At 51.5% G+C, this 20,292-nt stretch overlaps 1 protein-coding gene across 3 annotated transcripts in view; it reads right to left on the reverse strand.

Moving 5' to 3' along the window:
• Positions 1-20,292, reverse strand: part of LOC139250562 (retinoic acid receptor RXR-alpha) — a 235,323-nt gene that overhangs the window by 172,199 nt on the left and 42,832 nt on the right. For 2 of the 3 annotated variants that reach the window (XM_070872953.1, XM_070872952.1), the window contains exon 2: positions 2,330-2,580. In XM_070872953.1, coding sequence (XP_070729054.1) covers positions 2,330-2,542 — 213 coding nt within the window. In that variant the 5' untranslated portion in view covers positions 2,543-2,580. Of the gene's footprint in view, positions 1-79; positions 200-2,329; positions 2,581-20,292 lie in introns of those variants that run through there. The other variant, XM_070872954.1, reaches the window with a different exon arrangement.

Genomic DNA, 20,292 nt, shown 5'->3' on the forward strand with positions numbered 1-20,292 from the left:
TACCCCAGTGTTATACAGTGACAGACCTGTACCACCAGTACTGTACCCCAGTGTTATACAGTGACAGACCTGTACCCACCAGTACTGTACCCCAGTGTTATACAGCTCAGACACAGTTTAGAAGGACAGAGCCTCGATTTGTGCCTCTCATTTCAGCCGGACACAGTGTGAATATTTGACTCTTCTGCTGTCATACTGCACTGAAATGCCAGCGTCAGGCTCGACAGGAAGAGGAAGTCAGTCCTGGAACAAGAGTGCAGGATGCACCCTCCGACAGGAAGCGCCTCTTGCCCAGTTTTTCCTGCGTGTTGAGGAAGTGTTGCTGCCCTCTGTGCCCCTGCACTGTTGGTGCAGTTACAGGGGGAACGGATCTCGATAAACCATGGATTGGGACACTGTGGAACCCAGTCAGGAGCTCCTGCAACAACACCCTCCTCTCACTCTTACATCATCACATTGCTAGGCAGCTACAATCCGGGCGTATTCCGTTCACTTTGCAACACCTTTTCATAAAAAGTGCCTCTAACTCCCGCCCAGTCACTGAGTGAGGCTGGTTGTGTGTGAGACAGACAAACCATCACCTCACCTGCAGTTACTGTGCTGGCAGCCTGCAGCCAAGCCTCAGTGGGTGAATGTAGCGTGCGCGTTGCTGCTCCAACCTGGGGGCAGGGGGTTGCGACAAATGATGTCCGTGTTCCGCAGACTGGCATTGAAAATCGGCCAGGATCCCTTCCAATCCCAGTCCTCCCACCCCTGCCTGGAGTACATTTGTTCGGATAGGAGTGTAGACTTGATGGGTTCTCCACACCACGCCCCCGTGCCCCCTGCCCCTGTGCCCCCTGCCCCAGTGCCCTGTGCCCCAGTGCCCCCTGCCCCAGTGCCCCCTGCCCCGGTGCCCCCTGCCCCAGTGCCCCCTGCCCCAGTGCCCCCTGCCCCGGTGCCCCACTCCCCCCGCCCCTGTGCCCTCTGCCCCAGTGCCCCCTGCCCCAGTGCCCCCTGCCCCTGTGCCCCCTGCCCCAGTGCCCCCTGCCCCGGTGCCCCCTGCCCCTGTGTCCCCTGCCCCAGTGCCCCCTGCCCCTGTGCCCCCTGCCCCGGTGCCCCTGCCCCAGTGCCCCCTGCCCCAGTGCCCCCCTGCTCCAGTGCCCCCTGCCCCAGTGCCCCCTGCCCCGGTGCCCCTGTGCCCCCTGCCCCTGTGCCCCCTGCCCCGGTGCCCCCTGCCCCGGTGCCCCTGTGCCCCCTGCCCCAGTGCCCCCTGCCCCGGTGCCCCTGTGCCCCCTGCCCCTGCCCCCTGCCCCGGTGCCCCTGTGCCCCCTGCCCCTGTGCCCCCTGCCCCGGTGCCCCCTGCCCCGGTGCCCCTGTGCCCCCTGCCCCGGTGCCCCCTGCCCCGGTGCCCCCTGCCCCGGTGCCCCTGTGTCCCCTGCCCCGGTGCCCCCTGCCCCGGTGCCCCTGTGCCCCCTGCCCCGGTGCCCCCTGCCCCGGTGCCCCGGTGCCCCCTGCCCCGGTGCCCCTGTGCCCCCTGTGCCCCCTGCCCCTGTGCCCCCTGTGCCCCCTGCCCCTGTGCCCCCTGCCCCTGTGCCCCTGTGCCCCCTGCCCCTGTGCCCCCTGCCCCAGTGCCCCCTGCCCCGGTGCCCCTGTGCCCCCTGCCCCAGTGCCCCGGTGCCCCCTGCCCCCTGCCCCGGTGCCCCCTGCCCCGGTGCCCCTGTGCCCCCTGCCCCTGTGCCCCCTGCCCCGGTGCCCCCTGCCCCGGTGCCCCTGTTCCCCCTGCCCCAGTTCCCCGGTGCCCCCTGCCCCGGTGCCCCTGTGCCCCCTGCCCCGGTGCCCCCTGCCCCGGTGCCCCTGTGACCACCGCCCCGGTGCCCCCTGCCCCGGTGCCCCTGTGACCCCTGCCCCAGTGCCCCGGTGCCCCCTGCCCCTGTGCCCCCTGCCCCTGTGCCCCCTGCCCCTGTGCCCCCATACTCCACCCCCCGGTGCCCCCTGCCCCTGTGCCCCCTGCCCCAGTGCCCCCTGCCCCAGTGCCCCCTGCCCCTGTGCCCCCATACTCCACCCCCCGGTGCCCCCTGCCCCACTACCGTGCCCCTTTTCCAGTATTTATCCAATTCCCGGTTTGAAAGTTACTATTGAATCTGCTCCCACCGCCCTTTCAGGCAGCGCGTTCCCAATCACAACAACTCGCTGCGTAAACACATTCTCCTCATCTCCCCCTCTGGTCCTTTTGCCAGTTATCTTAAAAGCCTCAGTGTGTGAGGTGGAGACAGTCAGTGAATTGGTTCTCTTCACATCACCAATACCTGCACTGGAGACACAAGTGAGGAATCACAGACAGATGTACCTGCGGACTGTGTCCTCCATAGCCCATGCTGTGAGATGATGGGATGGATATCGTGTGTGGTCCCAATGGTGAGCTAATCACGGAAAAGGGAGAGGCCAGTCCATTCATGGGAGAGTTCAAAGTGCTTATGGGTGAATGGAGCTGCCTGGGGGAGCTGATGGAGGGGCTGAGACCAGAGCCCATCATCTGGGGATGAAGAGAAGATGCATTCATGGCTCCTCCACAGCAAACGCTCACTCCCGCCAAAGAGTCTGCAAGAAGCAAAAGGTAAAATCTTTTAAATGCCGAACGAAAGCACAATATTATTACAAAGCATTTCATTATGAAGCTCAATTACACACCACGACATCCCACAATATAGGCAGGAGCCCCACTGACACATCGACGTCCCATAATACAGGCAGGAAGCCACAACGAGGGAGCGCTGCACTGTCGGAGGGGCAGTACTGAGGGAGCGCTGCACTGTCGGAGGGGCAGTACTGAGGGAGCGCTGCACTGTCGGAGGGGCAGTACTGAGGGAGCGCTGCACTGTCGGAGGGGCAGCACTGAGGGAGCGCTGCACTGTCGGAGGGGCAGTACTGAGGGAGCGCTGCACTGTCGGAGGGGCAGTACTGAGGGAGCGCTGCACTGTCGGAGGGGCAGTACTGAGGGAGTGCCGCACTGTTGGAGGGGCCATCTTTTGGATGAGTGGTTAAACCGAGGTTCCATCTGCCCTCTCAGATGTAACGTAAAAGATCCCATGGCACTATTTCAAAGAAGAGCAGGGAAGTCCTTTCCAGTATACTTATTCCACAACCAACACCAACATCATTAAAGCAAATTATCTGGTCATTATCACATTACTGTTTGTGGGAGCTTGCTGTGCGCAAATTGGCTGCTGCATTACAACAGTGGCTACACTCCAAAAATCCTTCATTGGTTGTTTCGGGCATCCTGAGATTATGAAAGGCGCTGAAGAAACGCGGTAGACCATAACAATCCGTGCTCTGGCGATGCCCGAACGACATGGCTCCCATTGGCGGCTTGGTGTGTCTGGGCGACAGGACAGCGAGAGTGACGGGCAGACTGCCACAGGGCGGCGCCCACAACTGGTGCAATCCAGTCGAGACAGACGTCCGGCCCGAGGGGCTTATAGTTTGAAATCTGATTCTTTACAGAAGTCACGAGTAAACAACAGGAAGTAACCATGGCTCACCTCAACCACGGAGCAGGCAGGCAGCTTGTCAATGCCTGGTCACTTCAGCAACGACTGCACACCCTGAGACAACGCTATGTGTAACTGTGCTCACTGCTGAGATAATGCATGTGGGTGTTGGTGCTGGAACAAACACAGCTCCCAGCATGGGTTCGATACAGAGTAAAGCTCCCTCTACACTGTCCCATCAAACACTCCCAGGGCAGGTACATGGGGTTAGATACAGAGTAAAGCTCCCTCTACACTGTCCCATCAAACACTCCCAGGGCAGGTACAGCATGGGGTTAGATACAGAGTAAAGCTCCCTCTACACTGTCCCATCAAACACTCCCAGGGCAGGTACAGGGGGTTAGATACAGAGTAAAGCTCCCTCTACACTGTCCCATCAAACACTCCCAGGGCAGGTACAGCACGGGTTAGATACAGAGTAAAGCTCCCTCTACACTGTCCCATCAAACACTCCCAGGGCAGGTACAGCACAGGGCTAGATACAGAGTAAAGCTCCCTCTACACTGTCCCATCAAACACTCCCAGGGCAGGTACAGCATGGGGTTAGATACAGAGCAAAGCTCCCTCTACACTGTCCCATCAAACACTCCCAGGGCAGGTACAGCACGGGTTAGATACAGAGTAAAGCTCCCTCTACACTGTCCCATCAAACACTCCCAGGGCAGGTACAGCACAGGGTGAGATACAGAGTAAAGCTCCCTCTACACTGTCCCATCAAACACTCCCAGGGCAGGTACAGGGGGTTAGATACAGAGTAAAGCTCCCTCTACACTGTCCCATCAAACACTCCCAGGGCAGGTACAGCACGGGTTAGATACAGAGTAAAGCTCCCTCTACACTGTCCCATCAAACACTCCCAGGGCAGGTACAGGGGGTTAGATACAGAGTAAAGCTCCCTCTACACTGTCCCATCAAACACTCCCAGGGCAGGTACAGCACGGGGTTCGATACAGAGTAAAGCTCCCTCTACACTGTCCCATCAAACACTCCCAGGGCAGGTACAGCAAGGGGTTAGATATAGAGTAAAGCTCCCTCTACACTGTCCCATCAAACACTCCCAGGGCAGGTACAGCACGGGGTGAGATACAGAGTAAAGCTCCCTCTACACTATCCCATCAAACACTCCCAGGGCAGGTACAGGGGGTTAGATACAGAGTAAAGCTCCCTCTACACTGTCCCATCAAACACTCCCAGGGCAGGTACAGCACGGGTTAGATACAGAATAAAGCTTCCTCTACACTGTCACATCAAACACTCCCAGGGCAGGTACAGCACAGTTTAGATACAGAGTAAAGCTCCCTCTACACTGTCCCATTAAACACTCCCAGGGCAGGTACAGCACAGGGTTAGATACAGAGTAAAGCTTCCTCTACACTGTCCCATTAAACACTCCCAGGGCAGGTACAGCACGGGTTAGATACAGAATAAAGCTTCCTCTACACTGTCACATCAAACACTCCCAGGGCAGGTACAGGGGGTTAGATACAGAGTAAAGCTCCCTCTACACTGTCCCATCAAACAAAAAAACAGAGAGACAGACTATTATCTGAATGCTGACAGATTAGGAAAAGGGGAGGTGCAACGAGACTTGGGTGTCATGGTACATCAGTCATTGAAGGTTGGCATGCAGGTACAGCAGATGGTTAAGAAAGCAAATGGCATGTTGGCCTTCATAGCGAGGGGATTTGAATACAGGGGCAGGGAGGTGTTGCTACAGTTGTACAGGACCTTGGTGAGGCCACACCTGGAGTATTGTGTACAGTTTTGGTCTCCTAACTCGAGGAAGGACATTCTTGCTATTGAGGGAGTGCAGCAAAGGTTCACCAGACTGATTCCCGGGATGGCGGGACTGACATATCAAGAAAGACTGGATCGACTGGGCTTGTATTCACTGGAGTTCAGAAGAATGAGAGGGAATCTCATAGAAATGTTTCAAATTCTGACGGGGTTAGACAGGTTAGATGCAGGAAGAATGTTCCCAATGTTGGGGAAGTCCAGAACAAGGGCTCACAGTCTAAGTATAAGGGGTAAGCCATTTAGGACCGAGATGAGGAGAAACTTCTTCACCCAGAGAGTGGTGAACCTGTGGAATTCTCTACCACAGAAGGTTGTTGAGGCCAATTCACTAAATATATTCAAAAAAGAGTTAGATGATGTCCTTTCTATGAGGTGGATCAAGGGGTATGGTGAGAAAGCAGGAATGGGGTACTGAAGTTGCATGTTCAGCAATGAGCTCATTGAATGGCAGTGCAGGCTAGAAGGGCCGAATGGCCTACTCCTGCACCTATTTTTTATGTTTCGATATTTATATTCCCAGGGCAGGTACAGCATGGGGTTAGCTACTTCGTAAAACTCCCTCTACACTGTCCCATCAAACACTCCCAGGGCAGGTACAGGGGGTTAGATATAGAGTAAAGCTCCCTCTACACTGTCCCATCAAACACTCCCAGGGCTGGTACAAGGGGTTAGATACAGAGTAAAACTCCCTCTTCACTGTCCCACCAAACACTCCCAGGGCTGGTACAGGGGGTTAGATACAGAGTAAAACTCCCTCTACACTGTCCCATCAAACACTCCCAGGGCAGGTACAGCACGGGGTACATGAAGAGTAAAGCTCCCTCTACACTGTCCCATCAAACACTCCCAGGGCTGGTACAGGGCGTTAGATACAGAGTAAAGCTCCCTCTACACTGTCCCATCAAACACTCCCAGGGCAGGTACAGGGGGTTAGATACAGAGTAAAGCTCCCTCCACACTGTCCCATCAAACACTCCCAGGGCAGGTACAGCACGGGGTTAGATATAGAGTAAAGCTCCCTCTTCACTGTCCCACCAAACACTCCCAGGGCTGGTACAGGGGGTTAGATACAGAGTAAAACTCCCTCTACACTGTCCCATCAAACACTCCCAGGGCAGGTACAGCACGGGGTACATGAAGAGTAAAGCTCCCTCTACACTGTCCCATCAAACACTCCCAGGGCTGGTACAGGGCGTTAGATACAGAGTAAAGCTCCCTCTACACTGTCCCATCAAACACTCCCAGGGCAGGTACAGGGGGTTAGATACAGAGTAAAGCTCCGTCTACACTGTCCCATCAAACACTCCCAGGGCAGGTACAGCATGGGGTTAGATATAGAGTAAAGCTCCCTCTACACTGTCCCATCAAACACTCCCAGGGCAGGTACAGGGGGTTAGATACAGAGTAAAGCTCCCTCCACACTGTCCCATCAAACACTCCCAGGGCAGGTACAGCACGGGGTTAGATATAGAGTAAAGCTCCCTCTTCACTGTCCCACCAAACACTCCCAGGGCTGGTACAGGGGGTTAGATACAGAGTAAAGCTCCCTCTACACTGTCCCATCAAACACTCCCAGGGCTGGTACAGGGCGTTAGATACAGAGTAAAGCTCCCTCTACACTGTCCCATCAAACACTCCCAGGGCAGGTACAGGGGGTTAGATACAGAGTAAAGCTCCCTCTACACTGTCCCATCAAACACTCCCAGGGCAGGTACAGCATGGGGTTAGATACAGAGCAAAGCTCCCTCTACACTGTCCCATCAAACACTCCCAGGGCAGGTACAGGGGGTTAGATACAGAGTAAAGCTCCCTCTACACTGTCCCATCAAACACTCCCAGGGCAGGTACAGCATGGGGTTAGATACAGAGTAAAGCTCCCTCTACACTGTTCCATCAAACACTCCCAGGGCAGGTACAGCACGGGGTACATGAAGAATAAAGCTCCCTCTACACTGTCCCATCAAACACTCCCAGGGCAGGTACAGCACGGATTACATGAAGAGTAAAGCTCCCTCTACACTGTCCCATCAAACACTCCCAGGGCAGGTACAGCATGGTTTAGATACAGAGTAAAGTTCACACAACACTGTCCCATCACATACACCCAGGGCACCTACAGCACGGGGTTAAATACATAGTAAAGGTCCGCATGACGGCACTGGAGCTGCGGATGGACTCACTATGGAGCATGCGCGATGCTGAGAATGTTGTGGATAGCACATTTAGTGAGTTGGTCAAACCGCAGGTAAGGGTTAGGACAGATAGTGAATGGGTGACCAAGAGACAAGGCAAGAGCAGGAAGGTAGTGCAGGTGTCCCCTGCCGTCAACTCCCTCCAAAACAGATATACCGTTTTGGATACTGTTGGGGGAGATGACTTACCAGGGGAAGGCACCAGCAGCCAGGTTCACGGCACCATGGATGGTTCTGCTGCACAGAAGGGCGGGAAAAAGAGTGGGAGAGCTATTGTGATAGGGGACTCTATTGTAAGGGGAATAGATAGGAGTTTCTGCGGCCGCAACCGAGACTCCAGGATGGTATTTTGCCTCCCTGGTGCAAGGGTCAAGGATGTCTTGGAGCGGCTGCAGAGCATTCTGGAGAGGGAGGGTGAACAGCCAGTTGTCGTGGTACATGTAGGTACCAACGATATAGCTAAGAAGCAGGAAGAGGTCCTACAAGCTGAATTTAAGGAGCTAGGAGTTAAATTAAAAAGTAGGACCTCAAAGGTAGTAATCTCTGGATTGCTACCAGTGCCACGTGCTAATCAGAGTAGAGGGAGCAGGATAATTAGAATAAATACGTGGCTTGAGCAGTGGTGCAAGAGGGAAGGATTCAAATTCCTGGGACATTGGAACCAGTTCTGGGGGAAGTGGGAACTGTACAAAAGGGACGGTCTGCACTTGGGCAGGACTGGAACTGATGTCCTGGGGGTAACATTTGCTAATGCAGTTCGGGAGTGTTAAAACTAATATGGCAGGGGGATGGGAACCTATTCAGTGAGACAGGGTGAAATAATATGGAGTCAGAAACAGATGGTAGAAAGGTAAAAAGCAACAGTGGAAGGCCGAGTAAACAAAGGCAAGAAACAAAAAGGGCCACACCACATCATAATTCTAAAAGGACAAAGGGTGTTAAAAAAACAAGCCTGAAGGCTTTGTGTCTTAATACAAGGAGTATCCGTAATAAGGTGGATGAATTAACTGTGCAAATACATGTTGACAGATAGGACGTGATTGGGATTACAGAGACGTGGCTCCAGGATGATCAGGGCTGGGAACTCAACATCCAAGTGTATTCAACATTCAGGAAGGATAAAATAAAAAGAAAAGGAGGTGGGGCAGCATTGCTGGTTAAAGAGGAGATTAATGCAATAGTTAGGAAGGACATTAGCATAGATGATGTGGAATCTATATGGGTAGAGCTGCAGAACACCAAAGGGCAAAAACCGTTAGTGGGAGTTGTGTACAGACCGCCAAACAGTAGTAGTGATGTTGGGGAGGGCATCAAACAGGAAATTAGGGGTGCATGCAATAAAGGTGCAGCAGTTATCATGGGTGACTTTAATATGCATATAGATTGGGCTAACCAAACTGGAAGCAATACGGTGGAGGAGGATTTCCTGGAGTGCATAAGGGATGAATTTTCTAGACCAATATGTCCAGGAACCAACTATGGGGGAGGCCATCTTAGACTGGGTGTTGTGTAATGAGAGAGGATTAATTAGCAATCTCATTGTGTGAGGCCCCTTGGGGAAGAGTGACCATAATATGGTGGAATTCTACATTAGGATGGAGAATGAAACAGTTAATTCAGAGACCAAGGTCCAGAACTTAAAGAAGGGTAACTTTGAAGGTATGAGGCGTGAATTGGCTAGAATAGACTGGCGAATGATACTTAAGGGGTTGACAGTGGATGGGCAATGGCAGACATTTAGAGACCGCATGGATGAACAACAACAATTGTACATCCCTGTCTGGCGTAAAAATAAAAAAGGGAAGGTGGCTCAACCGTGATTATCAAGGGAAATCAGGGATAGTATAAAAGCCAAGGAAGTGGCATGCAAATTGGCCAGAAATAGCAGCGAACCCGGAGACTGGGAGAAATTTAGAACTCAGCAGAGGAGGACAAAGGGTTTGATTAGGGCAGGGAAAATAGAGTACGAGAGGAAGCTTGCAGGGAACATTAAGACGGACTGCAAAAGCTTTTAGAGATATGTAAAGAGAAAAAGGTTAGTAAAGACAAACGTCGGTTCCCTGCAGTCAGAATCAGGGGAAGTCATAACGGGGAACAAAGAAATGGCAGACCAATTGAACAAGTACTTTAGTTCGGTATTCACTAAGGAGGACACAAACAACCTTCTGGATATAAAAGGGGTCAGAGGGTCTAGTAAGAAGGAGGAACTGAGGGAAATCCTTATGAGTCGGGAAATTGTGTTGGGGAAATTGATGGGATTGAAGGCCGATAAATCCCCAGGGCCTGATGGACTGCATCCCAGAGTACTTAAGGAGGTGGCCTTGGAAATAGCGGATGCATTGACTGTCATTTTCCAACATTCCATAGACTCTAGATCAGTTCCTATGGAGTGGAGGGTAGCCAATGTAACCCCACTTTTTAAAAAAGGAGGGAGAGAGAAAACAGGGAATTATAGACCGGTCATCCTGACATCGGTAGTGGGTAAAATGATGGAATCAATTATTAAGGATGTCATCGCAGCGCATTTGGAAAGAGGTGACATGATAGGTCCAAGTCAGCATGGATTTGTGAAAGGGATATCATGCTTGACAAATCTTCTGGAATTTTTTGAGGATGTTTCCAGTAGAGTGGACAAGGGAGAACCAGTTGATGTGGTGTATTTGGAATTTCAGAAGGCTATCGACAAGGTCCCAAACAAGAGATTAATGTGCAAAGTTAAAGCACATGTGATTGGGGGTAGTGTGCTGACGTGGATTGAGAACTGGTTGTCAGACAGGAAGCAAAGAGTAGGAGCAAATGGATACTTTACAGAATGGCAGGCAGTGACTAGTGGGGTACCGCAAGGTTTTGTGCTGGGGCCTCAGCTGTTTACATTGTACATTAATGATTTAGACAACAGGATTAAATGTAGTATCTCCAAATTTGCGGATGACACTAAGTTGGGTGGCAGTGTGAGCTGCGAGGAGGATGCTATGAGGCTGCAGAGTGAGTTGGATAGGTTAGATGAGTGGGCAAATGCATGGCAGATGAAGTATAATGTGGATAAATGTGAATTTATCCACTTTGGTGGTAAAAACAGAGAGACAGACTATTATCTGAATGGTGACAGATTAAGAAAAGGGGAGGTGCAACGAGACCTGGATGTCATGGTACATCAATCAATGAAGGTTGGCATGCAGGTACAGCAGGTGGTTAAGAAAGCAAATGGCAGGTACAGCTCGGGTTAGATACAGAGTAAAGCTCCCTTTACACTGTCCCATCAAACACTCCCAGGGCAGGCACAGGGGGTTAGATACAGAGTAAAACTCCCTCTACACTGTCCCATCAAACACTCCCAGGGCAGGTAATAGCTCAGGTTAAATACAGAGTAAAGCTCCCTCTAGAATGTCCCATCAAACACTCCCAGGGCAGGTACAGCTCGGGTTAAATACAGAGTAAAGCTCCCTTTACACTGTCCCATCAAACACTCCCAGGGCAGGCACAGGGGGTTAGATACAGAGTAAAGCTCCCTCTACACTGTCCCATCAAACGCTTCCAGGTCAGGTACAGCACGGGTTAGATACAGAGTAAAGCTCCCTCTACACTGTCCCATCAAACGCTTCCAGGTCAGGTGCAGCATGGGTTAGATACAGAGTAAAGCTCCCCCTACACTGTCCCATCAAACACTCCCAGGGCAGGTACAGGGGGTTAGATATAGAGTAAAGCTCCCTCTACACTGTCCCATCAAACACTCCCTGGGCAAGTACAGCATGGGTTAGATACAGAGTAAATCTCCCTCTACACTGTCCCATCAAACATTCCCAGGGCAGGTACAGGGGGTTAGATACAGAGTAAAGCTCCCTCTACACTGTCCAAGCAAACACTCCCTGGGCAAGTGCAGCATGGGTTAGATACAGAGTAAATCTCCCTCTACACTGTCCCATCAAACATTCCCAGGGCAGGTACAGTATGGGTTAGATACAGAGTAAAGCTCCCTCTACACTGTCCAAGCAAACACTCCCACGGTAGGTCCAGCACAGGTTAGACACAGAGTAAAGTTACCTCTGCACTGTCCCATCAAACACTCCCAGGGCAGGTACAGCTCGGGTTAAATACAGAGTAAAGCTTTCTCTCCACTCTCCCATCAAACATTGCCAGAGCAGTTACAGCGTGGTTTAGATTTAGAATAAATCTCCTTCTGCACTGTTGCATCAAACACTCCCAGGGCAGGTACAGCACGGGTTAGATACAGAGTAAAGCTCCCTCTGCACTGTCCCATCAAACACTCCCAGGGCAGGTACAGCACGGGGTTAGATTTAGAGTAAAGCTCCCTCTGCACTGTCCCATCAAACACTCCCAGGGCAGGTACAGCACGGGTTAGATACAGAGTAAAGCTCCCACCACACTGTCCCATCAAACACTCCCAGGGCAGGTACAGCACGGGTTAGATACAGAGTAAAGCTCCCTCTACACTGTCCCATCAAACACTCCCAGGGCAGGTACAGCACGGGGTTAGATACAGAGTAAAGCTCCCTCTACACTGTCCCATCAAACACTCCCAGGGCAGGTACAGGGGGTTAGATACAGAGTAAAGCTCCTTCTACACTGTCCCATCAAGCAGTCACAGGGCAGGTACAGCACAGGTTAGATACAGAGTAAGACTCCTTCTACACTGTCCCATCACACACACCCAGGGCAGGTACAGCACGGGGTTACAGCAGCCTCTCCAACCTCGCTCACCCGCTACCTGAAGACAAACGGTTGGCTTTAATGCTAATTCCCGCCCCAACACCCCCATTTGTCCAAAGACGCCTAGCATCTGGGGAACGTGAGGACGGAGAGCGAGATGCAGCTTGTATAGTACGTCCCATCACGCGGGGTGAATTCACGGACGGCAAACTTGCGTTGCTTGAGTGACCCTACCCCCGGGCGGAACTGGGGACATCTACATAACGGCAGCACAGGACAACCCTCCCAACACTTTTACTCTGGGCGGGGAGGGTGGTGGGGGCAGATAACAGTTTGGTTCAGTGAAGTCCGCCCTCATTGCCGTCTGCACCAAACCCGCACACCTTCCGTCAACGGGTGAACACCAGGAGCAGCGGTTTTGAAAGCAGAGTGCACACAAGTCAATCAGTACTTTATCTAAGGGGAGGTGCAACGAGACCTGGGTGTCATGGTACATCAGTCATTGAAGGTTGGCATGCAGGTACAGCAGGTGGTTAAGAAAGCAAATGGCATGCTGGCCTTCATAGCGAGGGGATTTGAGTATAGGAGCAGGGAGGTCTTACTGCAGTGGTACAGGGCCTTGGTGAGACCACACCTGGAATATTGTGTACAGTTTTGGTCTCTTAACCTGAGGAAGGACATTCTTGCTATTGAGGGAGTGCAGCGAAGGTTCACCAGACTGATTCCCGGGATGGCAGGACTGACATATGAAGAAAGACTGGTTCGACTGGGCTTGTATTCACTGGAATTTAGATGAATGAGGGGGGATCTCATAGAAACATATAAAATTATGACGGCACTGGACAGGTTAGATGCAGGAAGAATGTTCCCGATGTTGGGGAAGTCCAGAACCAGGCGTCACAGTCGAAGGATAAGGGATAAGAGAGATGTGAACCTGTGGAATTCTCGACCACAGAAAGTTGTTGAGGCCAGTTTGTTAGATATATTCAAGAGGGAGTTTGATGTGGCCCTTACAGCTAAAGGGATCAAGGGGTATGGAGACAAAGCAGGAATGGGGTACTGAAGTTGCTTGATCAGCCATGATCATATTGAATGGTGGTGCAGGCTCGAAGGGCCGAATGGCCGACTCCTGCACCTATTTTCTATGTTTCTATGTTTCTATGATACATACAGGGTAAAGCTCCCTTTACACTGTCACATCAAATACCGCAGGGCAGGTACAGCATGGGGTGAGATACAGAGTAAAGCTCCCTCTACACTGTCCCATCAAACACTCCCAGGGCAGGTACAGCATGGGTTGCATACAGAGTAAAGCTCCCTCTACACTGTCCCATCACACACTCCCAGGGCAGGTACAGCATGGGGTTAGATACAGAGTAAAGCACCCTCTACACTGTCCCATCAAACACTCCCAGGACAGGTACAGCACAGGTTATATACAGAGTAAATCTCCCTCTACACTGTCCCATCACACGGCCCAGGGCAGGTACAGTATGGGTTAGATACAGAGTAATGTTCTCTCTACACTGTCCCATCAAACAAACCGAGGTCAGGTATAGCATGGGGTGAGCAACTGAGCAAAACTCCATCAACATTGTCCCATCAAACACTCCCAGGTCGGGTATAGGGTTTAGATACAGAGTAAAGCTCCCTCTACACTGTCCCATCAAATATTCCCAGGGCAGGTACAGTATGGGTTAGATACAGAGTAAAGCTCCCTCTACACTGTCCAAGCAAACACTCCCAGGGCAGGTACAGTATGGGTTAGATACAGAGTAAAGCTCCCTCTACACTGTCCAAGCAAACACTCCCACGGTAGGAACAGCACAGGTTAGACACAGAGAAAAGCTTCCTCTATGCAGTTCCATCCAACACTCCCAGGGCAGATACAGCACAGGTTAGACACAGAGTAAAGTTACCTCTGCACTGTCCCATCAAACACTCCCAGGGCAGGTACAGCACAGGTTAGATACAGAGTAAAGTTACCTCTGCACTGTCCCATCAAACACTCCCAGGGCAGGTACAGCTCGGGTTAAATACAGAGTAAAGCTTTCTCTCCACTCTCCCATCAAACATTGCCAGAGCAGTTACAGCGTGGTTTAGATTTAGATTAAATCTCCTTCTGCACTGTTGCATCAAACACTCCCAGGGCAGGTACAGGGGGTTAGATACAGAGTAAAGCTCTCTCTACACTGTCCCATCACACACTCCCAGGGCAGGTACAGCACGGGGTTAGATTTAGAGTAAAGCTCCCTCTACACTGTCCCATCAAACACTCCCAGGGCAGGTACAGCACGGGTTAGATACAGAGTAAAGCTCCCACCACACTGTCCCATCAAACACTCCCAGGGCAGGTACAGCACGGGTTAGATACAGAGTAAATCTCCCTCTGCACTGTCCCATCAAACACTCCCAGGGCAGGTACAGCACGGGGTTAGATACAGAGTAAAGCTCCCTCTACACTGTCCCATCAAACACTCCCAGGGCAGGTACAGGGGGTTAGATACAGAGTAAAGCTCCTTCTACACTGTCCCATCAAGCAGTCACAGGGCAGGTACAGCACAGGTTAGATACAGAGTAAGACTCCTTCTACACTGTCCCATCACACACACCCAGGGCAGGTACAGCACGGGGTTACAGCAGCCTCTCCAACCTCGCTCACCCGCTACCTGAAGACAAACGGTTGGCTTTAATGCTAATTCCCGCCCCAACACCCCCATTTGTCCAAAGACGCCTAGCATCTGGGGAACGTGAGGACGGAGAGCGAGATGCAGCTTGTATAGTACGTCCCGTCACGCGGGGTGAATTCACGGACGGCAAACTTGCGTTGCTTGAGTGACCCTACCCCCGGGCGGAACTGGGGACATCTACATAACGGCAGCACAGGACAACCCTCCCAACACTTTTACTCTGGGCGGGGAGGGTGGTGGGGGCAGATAACAGTTTGGTTCAGTGAAGTCCGCCCTCATTGCCGTCTGCACCAAACCCGCACACCTTCCGTCAACGGGTGAACACCAGGAGCAGCGGTTTTGAAAGCAGAGTGCACACAAGTCAATCAGTACTTTATCTAAGGGGAGGTGCAACGAGACCTGGGTGTCATGGTACATCAGTCATTGAAGGTTGGCATGCAGGTACAGCAGGTGGTTAAGAAAGCAAATGGCATGCTGGCCTTCATAGCGAGGGGATTTGAGTATAGGAGCAGGGAGGTCTTACTGCAGTGTTACAGGGCCTTGGTGAGACCACACCTGGAATATTGTGTACAGTTTTGGTCTCTTAACCTGAGGAAGGACATTCTTGCTATTGAGGGAGTGCAGTGAAGGTTCACCAGACTGATTCCCGGGATGGCAGGACTGACATATGAAGAAAGACTGGTTCGACTGGGCTTGTATTCACTGGAATTTAGATGAATGAGGGGGGATCTCATAGAAACATATAAAATTATGACGGCACTGGACAGGTTAGATGCAGGAAGAATGTTCCCGATGTTGGGGAAGTCCAGAACCAGGGGTCACAGTCGAAGGATAAGGGATAAGAGAGATGTGAACCTGTGGAATTCTCGACCACAGAAAGTTGTTGAGGCCAGTTTGTTAGATATATTCAAGAGGGAGTTTGATGTGGCCCTTACAGCTAAAGGGATCAAGGGGTATGGAGACAAAGCAGGAATGGGGTACTGAAGTTGCTTGATCAGCCATGATCATATTGAATGGCGGTGCAGGCTCGAAGGGCCGAATGGCCGACTCCTGCACCTATTTTCTATGTTTCTATGTTTCTATGATACATACAGGGTAAAGCTCCCTTTACACTGTCACATCAAATACCGCAGGGCAGGTACAGCATGGGTTGCATACAGAGTAAATCTCCCTCTACACTGTCCCATCACACGGCCCAGGGCAGGTACAGTATGGGTTAGATACAGAGTAATGTTCTCTCTACACTGTCCCATCAAACAAACCGAGGTCAGGTATAGCATGGGGTTAGCAACTGAGCAAAACTCCATCAACATTGTCCCATCAAACACTCCCAGGTCGGGTATAGGGTTTAGATACAGAGTAAAGCTCCCTCTACACTGTCCCATCAAACATTCCCAGGGCAGGTACAGCACGGGGTTAGATACAGAGTAAATCTCCTTCTGCACTGTCCCATCAAACATTCCCAGGGCAGGTACAGCACGGGGTTAGATACAGAGTAAAGCTCCCTCTACACTGTCCCATCAAACACTCCCAGGGCAGGTACAGCATGGGTTGCATACAGAGTAAAGCTCCCTCTACACTGTCCCATCAAACACTCCCAGGGCAGATACAGCACGGGATAAATACAGAGAAAAGCTCCCTCAACACTGTCCCATCAAACACTTCCAGGTCAGGTACAGCACGGGTTAGATACAGAGTAAAGCTCTCTCTCCACTATCCCATCACACACACCCAGGGCAGGTACAGCACGGGTTAGATACTGAGTAAAGCTCCCTCTACACTGTCCCAGCAAACACTCCCAGGGCGGGTACAGCATGGGGTTAGCTGCAGAATAAAAATCCCCCTAGACAGTCCCATCAAACACTCCCAGGGCAGGTAACAGCTCAGGTTAAATACAGAGTAAAGCTCCCTCTACAATGTCACGTCAAACACTCCCAGGGCAGGTACAGGGGGTCAGATATAGAGTTAAGCTCCCTCTACACTGCCACATCAAACACTCCCAGGACAGGTACAGCACGGGGTAGATACAGAGTAAAGCTCCCTCTACACTGTCCCATCAAACATGCCCAGGGCACGTACAGCATGTGTTAGATACAGAGCATAGCTCCCTCTACACTGTCTCATCAAGCAGTCCCAAGGCAGGTACAGCGCAGGTTAGATACAGAGTAATGCTCCCTCTACACTGTCCCATCAAACACACCCCCGACAGGTACAGAACAGGTTAGATACAGAGTACAGATCCTTCTTCACGGTCCCATCAAACACTCCCAGGGCAGGTACAGCATGGGTTAGATACAGAGTAAAGCTCCCTCTACACTGTCCCATCAAACAGTCCCAGGGCAGGTACAGCACGGGGTTAGATACAGAGTAAAGCTCCATCTACACTGTCCCATCAAACACTCCCAGGGCAGGTACAGGGGGTTAGATACAGAGTAAAGCTCCCTCTACACTGTCCAATCAAAAATTCCCAGGACATGTACAGCACTGCTTGGATACAGAGTAAAGCTCCCTCTACACTGTCCCATCAAACAGTCCCAGGGCAGGTACAGCACGGCGTTAGATGCAGAATAAATCTCCTTCTACACTGTCCCATCAAATACTCCCTCAGCAGGTACAGAACGGGTTAGATACAGAGTCAAGCTCCCTCTTCACGGTCCCATCACACACTCCCTCGGGAGGTATAGCACGGGTTAGATACAGAGTAAAGCTCCCTCTACACTTGTCATGTATGTAACATTTATGTAACAACACTGCAATATTGTATATACATAAGAAATGCACACCTTGACCACAGGGGGTGAACTTGTGGGAGACACTCCTCACCTGGTCACCCAGGTATTTAAAGGGAGGTCCCACGGAGGGTCATCACTTCTTGGTCCCGTGGATAAAGGTTCAGGTCATGGAGTGACCTTGTCCATAGAATGTGCCCCGTGTGGATTTGTGGTATTGTGTAAGGACTTTACAACATGTCCCATCAAACACTCCCAGGGCAGGTACAGGGGGTTAGATACAGAGTAAAGCTCTCTCTACACTGTCCCATCACACACTCCCAGGGCAGGTACAGCACGGGTTAGATTTAGAGTAAAGCTCCCTCTACACTGTTGCATCAAACACTCCCAGGGCAGGAACAGCACGGGTTAGATACAGAGTAAAGCTCCCGCTACACTGTCCCATCAAACACTCCCAGGGCAGGTACAGCACGGGTTAGATACAGAGTAAAGCTCCCTCTGCACTGTCCCATCAAACACTCCCAGGGCAGGTACAGCACGGGGTTAGATACAGAGTCAAGCTCTCTCTACACTGTCCCATCAAACACTCCCAGGGCAGGTACAGCACGGGGTTAGATACAGAGTAAAGCTCCCTCTACACTGTCCCATCAAACATTCCCAGGGCAGGTACAGGGGGTTAGATACAGAGTAAAGCACCCACTACACTATCCCATCACACACACCCAGGGCAGGTACAGCACGGGTTAGATACAGAGTAAAGCTCCCTCTACACTCCCAGCAAACACTCCCAGGACAGCTACCGCGTGTGTTAGATACAGAGTAAAGCTCCCACCACACTGTCCCATCAAACACTCCCAGGGTAGGTACAGCACAGGTTATATACAGAGTAAAGCTTCCTTTACACTGTCGCATCAAACACTCCCAGCACAGATACAGCGCAGGTTAGATACAGAATAAATCTCCCTCTACACTGTCCCATCACACGGCCCAGGGCAGGTGTAGTATGGGTTATATACAGAGTAATGTTCTCTCTACACTGTCCCATCAAACACTCCGAGGTTGGCTATAGCATGGGGTTAGCAACTGAGCAAAACTCCATCAACATTGTCCCATCAAACACTCCCAGGTCGGGTACAGGGGGTTAGATACAGAATAAAGTTCCCTCTACACTGTCCCATCAAACACTCCCAGGGCAGGTACAGCACGGGCTCAGATACAGAGTAAAGCTCCCTCTACACTGTCCCATCAAACACCCCCAGGGCAGGTACAGGGGGTTAGATACAGAGTAAAGATCCCTCTACACTGTCCCATCAAACAATCCCAGGGCAGCTACAGCACGGAGTTTGATACAGAGTAAAGCTCCTTCTACACTGTCCCTTCACACACTCCCAGGTCAAATACAGCACGTGGTTAGATAGAGAATAAATCTCCCTCTACATTGTCCCATCACACACTCCCAGGGCAGATACAGCATGGGATAAATAGAGAGTAAAGCTCCCTCTACACTGTCCCGTCAAACACTCCCAGGTTGGGTACAGCATGGGGCTAGCTGCTGAATAAAACTCCCTCTACAATGTCACATCAAACACTCCCAGGGCACATATAGCACGGGGTTAGATACAAAGTAAAGCTCCTTCTGCAATGTCACATCAAACAATCCCAGGGCAGATACAGCATGGGTTCGATACTGAGTCAAGCTCCCTCTACACTGTCCCATCAAACACTTCCAGGTCAGGTACAGCTCGGGTTAGATACAGAGTTAAGCTCTCTCATACTATCCCATCACACACACCCAGGGCAGGTACAGGGGGTTTGATACAGAGTAAAGCTCCCTCTCCACTGTCCCATCAAACACTCCCAGGGTAGGTACAGTACGGGGTTAGATACAGAATAAATCTCCTTCTACACTGTCCCATCAAACACTTCCAGGGCAGGTAAAGCACGGGGTTAGATATAGAGTAAAGCACCAACTACACTGTCCCATCACACACACCCAGGGCAGGTACAGCACGGGGTTAGATACAGAGTAAAGCTCCCTCTACACTGTCCCATCAAACACTCCCAGAGCAGGTACAGCACGGGTTAGATATAGAGTAAATCTCCCTATACAATGTCCCATCAAACACTCCCAGGGCAGGTACAGCACGGGGTTAGATACAGAGCATAGCTCCCTCTACACTGTCCCATCAAACACTCCCAGGGCAGGTACAGCATGGGTTAGATAGAGAGTAAAGCTTCCTCTACATTGTCCACTCCACATTCCCAGGGCAGATACAACTCGGGTTAGATACAGAGTAAATCTCCCTCTACACTGTCCCATCAAACACACCCACGACAGGTACAGAACGGGTTAGATACAGAGTACAGATCCTTCTTCACTGTCCCATCAAACACTCCCAGGCAGGTACAGCACGTGGTTACATACAGGGTAAAGCTGCCTCTACACTGTCACATCAAATATCGCAGGGCAGGTACAGCATGGGGTTAGATACAGAGTAAAGCTCCCTCTACACTCTCAGCAAACACTTCCAGAGCAGGTACCGCATGTGTTAGATACAGAGTAAAGCTCCCACCATACTCTCCCATCAAACACTCCCAGGGTATGTGCAGCACAGGTTATATACAGAGTAAAGCTTCCTTTACACTGTCGCATCAAACACTCCCAGCACACATACAGCGCAGG

This window comes from Pristiophorus japonicus, unplaced genomic scaffold, assembly GCF_044704955.1.
Source record: "Pristiophorus japonicus isolate sPriJap1 unplaced genomic scaffold, sPriJap1.hap1 HAP1_SCAFFOLD_390, whole genome shotgun sequence".
In the NCBI taxonomy this organism is placed as follows: Eukaryota; Metazoa; Chordata; class Chondrichthyes; family Pristiophoridae; genus Pristiophorus; species Pristiophorus japonicus.